This window comes from Cryptomeria japonica, chromosome 4 (assembly GCF_030272615.1).
Source record: "Cryptomeria japonica chromosome 4, Sugi_1.0, whole genome shotgun sequence".
NCBI lineage: Eukaryota > Viridiplantae > Streptophyta > Pinopsida > Cupressales > Cupressaceae > Cryptomeria > Cryptomeria japonica.
In genome coordinates, this window is record NC_081408.1 from 645,932,127 (window position 1) to 645,934,397 (window position 2,271).

At 37.0% G+C, this 2,271-nt stretch overlaps 1 protein-coding gene across 1 annotated transcript; it reads left to right on the top strand.

Annotated features, from left to right (window-relative positions):
* Window positions 1-428: 428 nt before the first annotated feature.
* On the top strand, window positions 429-1,517 carry LOC131047702 (uncharacterized). The gene has a single exon (XM_057981501.2). It carries the CDS (start codon window positions 628-630, stop codon window positions 1,204-1,206), a length of 579 nt encoding a protein of 192 aa, XP_057837484.1. The 5' UTR covers window positions 429-627; the 3' UTR covers window positions 1,207-1,517.
* The last annotated feature ends 754 nt before the right edge of the window (window positions 1,518-2,271 follow it).

The following is a 2,271-nucleotide window of genomic DNA, read 5'->3' on the forward strand; positions in this document are numbered from 1 at the left end:
AATCAAATTCAACGTATGAATATATACATAGAGCAATATTTATGCTACTCTGGGCCCACTAGCTCCCACATGTCACCCGATATGGGTGAGATGCTTAAACAAGTAGTTGACTTTGTCAAACAGAAAAGGCCAAACCTGCACGAAAACGACGGGAAACAGAAGCTATGAGTAAAAACGAAGCTTCCTATGAGTGTTTGACAAACTTTCCACTCTTACGCGGAATGGATAGTATTTATCTTTCTTCATCCTTTTCCTTCGGTCTTACACGTGTCTGAGCAACTCTTTGAATACTAATTTTATACCTTCTCTTTACCCAAATAAAAGCAAACAATTGACTAAAAAATAATTGAGACTGTTTAGCTGATTATATTCAAGAACATAGTAAATGATCAAATCTGGAGAAAGAAGCGATGGGAGAATAATATCTACGCGCCTATATGTAAAAACCGCCAGGTTTCATAAGATTGGATTTGGACGTGCTGTATCTCGTCCGAAGATTCTCTCACGCGCAACAAGATCATTATACGCACCGCGTTACGGAGCTCTATAAATAAACACAGAGCTCTGATAAGCCGTGTAATGCGTATTGTATAACAACATATCATTATTCAATTTCTCGGAGGTTTTATGGGAAGCTGTTTCTCGTCTCGGGTATACCATTCGACTGCTAAATTAGTACTGGAAGATGGAGGGCTGGAGGAATTTGTGGAGCCCGTGGAGGTTTCAGGGATTCTGAGAGAAAGGGCGGGCTTTTTTGTCTGCAATTCTGATTGTATGGATTATAATCAGTATCTAATTCCCCTTCCTGTAGATTATCAGTTGGAGGTAAACTATCTATATTTTCTGCTTCCGGTAGAGTATTTGAAGAACCCATTACCCGCTTCTGAGATGGTTTCCTTGGCCAGACGAGCTGATGGTGCATTGAAACGAAGCCGGTATAAGAACAGAGGATTTTTAAAGGGCCACAAAGTTATGCCTGTGGTGGATGATGGAATCGATCGACGGCAAATTGGTTATTCACTGTCAACAGACGGTGTGAAAGAACCAGAGCATGATCTTCAATCAGGAGCTTTGAAATCAAGATATTCTGAGGGATTTTACAGATCTGCCGAGAAATTGAAGCGCATGGCGTCGAGAAGGACAAGGGGTGCTCGTAACGTGGGGAAGACAAAACTGAGCACAATCCCAGAGGGCTTTGCATATTGAATCATAAGCAGGCCTGTTTATTTTATTCTTCTTTTATCTCTACTGCTTGTCAAATAATCTGTAGTGAAGGTGAAGATGTGCTCTAAATTTCCATTTTATAGGCCATGGGTGAGTCTCTTTTGGGCAATGAAATCTTGTAAATGGTACGAGCTGAAATGCTTTATTTCTTCGTAGATTTGAATATAATTGAAATCTGCACAATGTACAGAAGCCGCCCTTCTATATGAAGGACCCAGACTTTCTCTATCACACCCAAAGTATGTACAATTTGAACAGCTTAATAAAAAGTCTAGCATCCCTTGTGTACATCAGATCCTATAGAGTTCTCTTCCGTTTTTTCATATCAATGATTTGGAAGTCTTCGAATAAAAATACTATACGAAAAGAAATGATTGTATTTGAGAATCCAATATTTGAATTTTTATAAAGGAATTGTAATCTTTGATTCGAGTTTATAGGATTTACCTCAGTGATGTTTTCCAGTTTTAAATTATTTATTGTATGGTAGAAAGCAAGTTTTCATGACTTATGGTTCATCTATTTCAGGACAGAAAAGTTTTTACTCAAGAAAGACAGGAGCCATTTTGCTATTCAAAATCGTTGTGTTATATTAGTAGGGTAAAGATTACTTATTTATTGAAATAATTCGTAAGTCAATTTTTTTATGTTTCTGAATAATTACAAAAATTATCATTTATATAAAATTATCATTACATATTCAATAAAAGGAAGTGTGGGTGGATATGAACCTATATTTTGAGATTTCATATTTCAGATCATAAAATATAAGAAAACAAGCAATTAAGCAGCAACAACAATATAAGAAATGGATAAGGAGGGTTCTCAACACTTTTTCTATCCTATCTATTAGCAAGGTTTGAAGTATTCATAAGAGGGTCCCAACTCTCATCATCCTCATCTTGATCTTGTTCTTCATGACCCATGAACTTAACAAGAGGTAATAAGGAAAAGTTTTTGGAATCAAACTAGCTAGAAACTCCACTAATAGGTCACTCGAAAGTCCCCCTTGTGGGTGGCAAAGAGGTAGGTCAATATGAGAAGGTT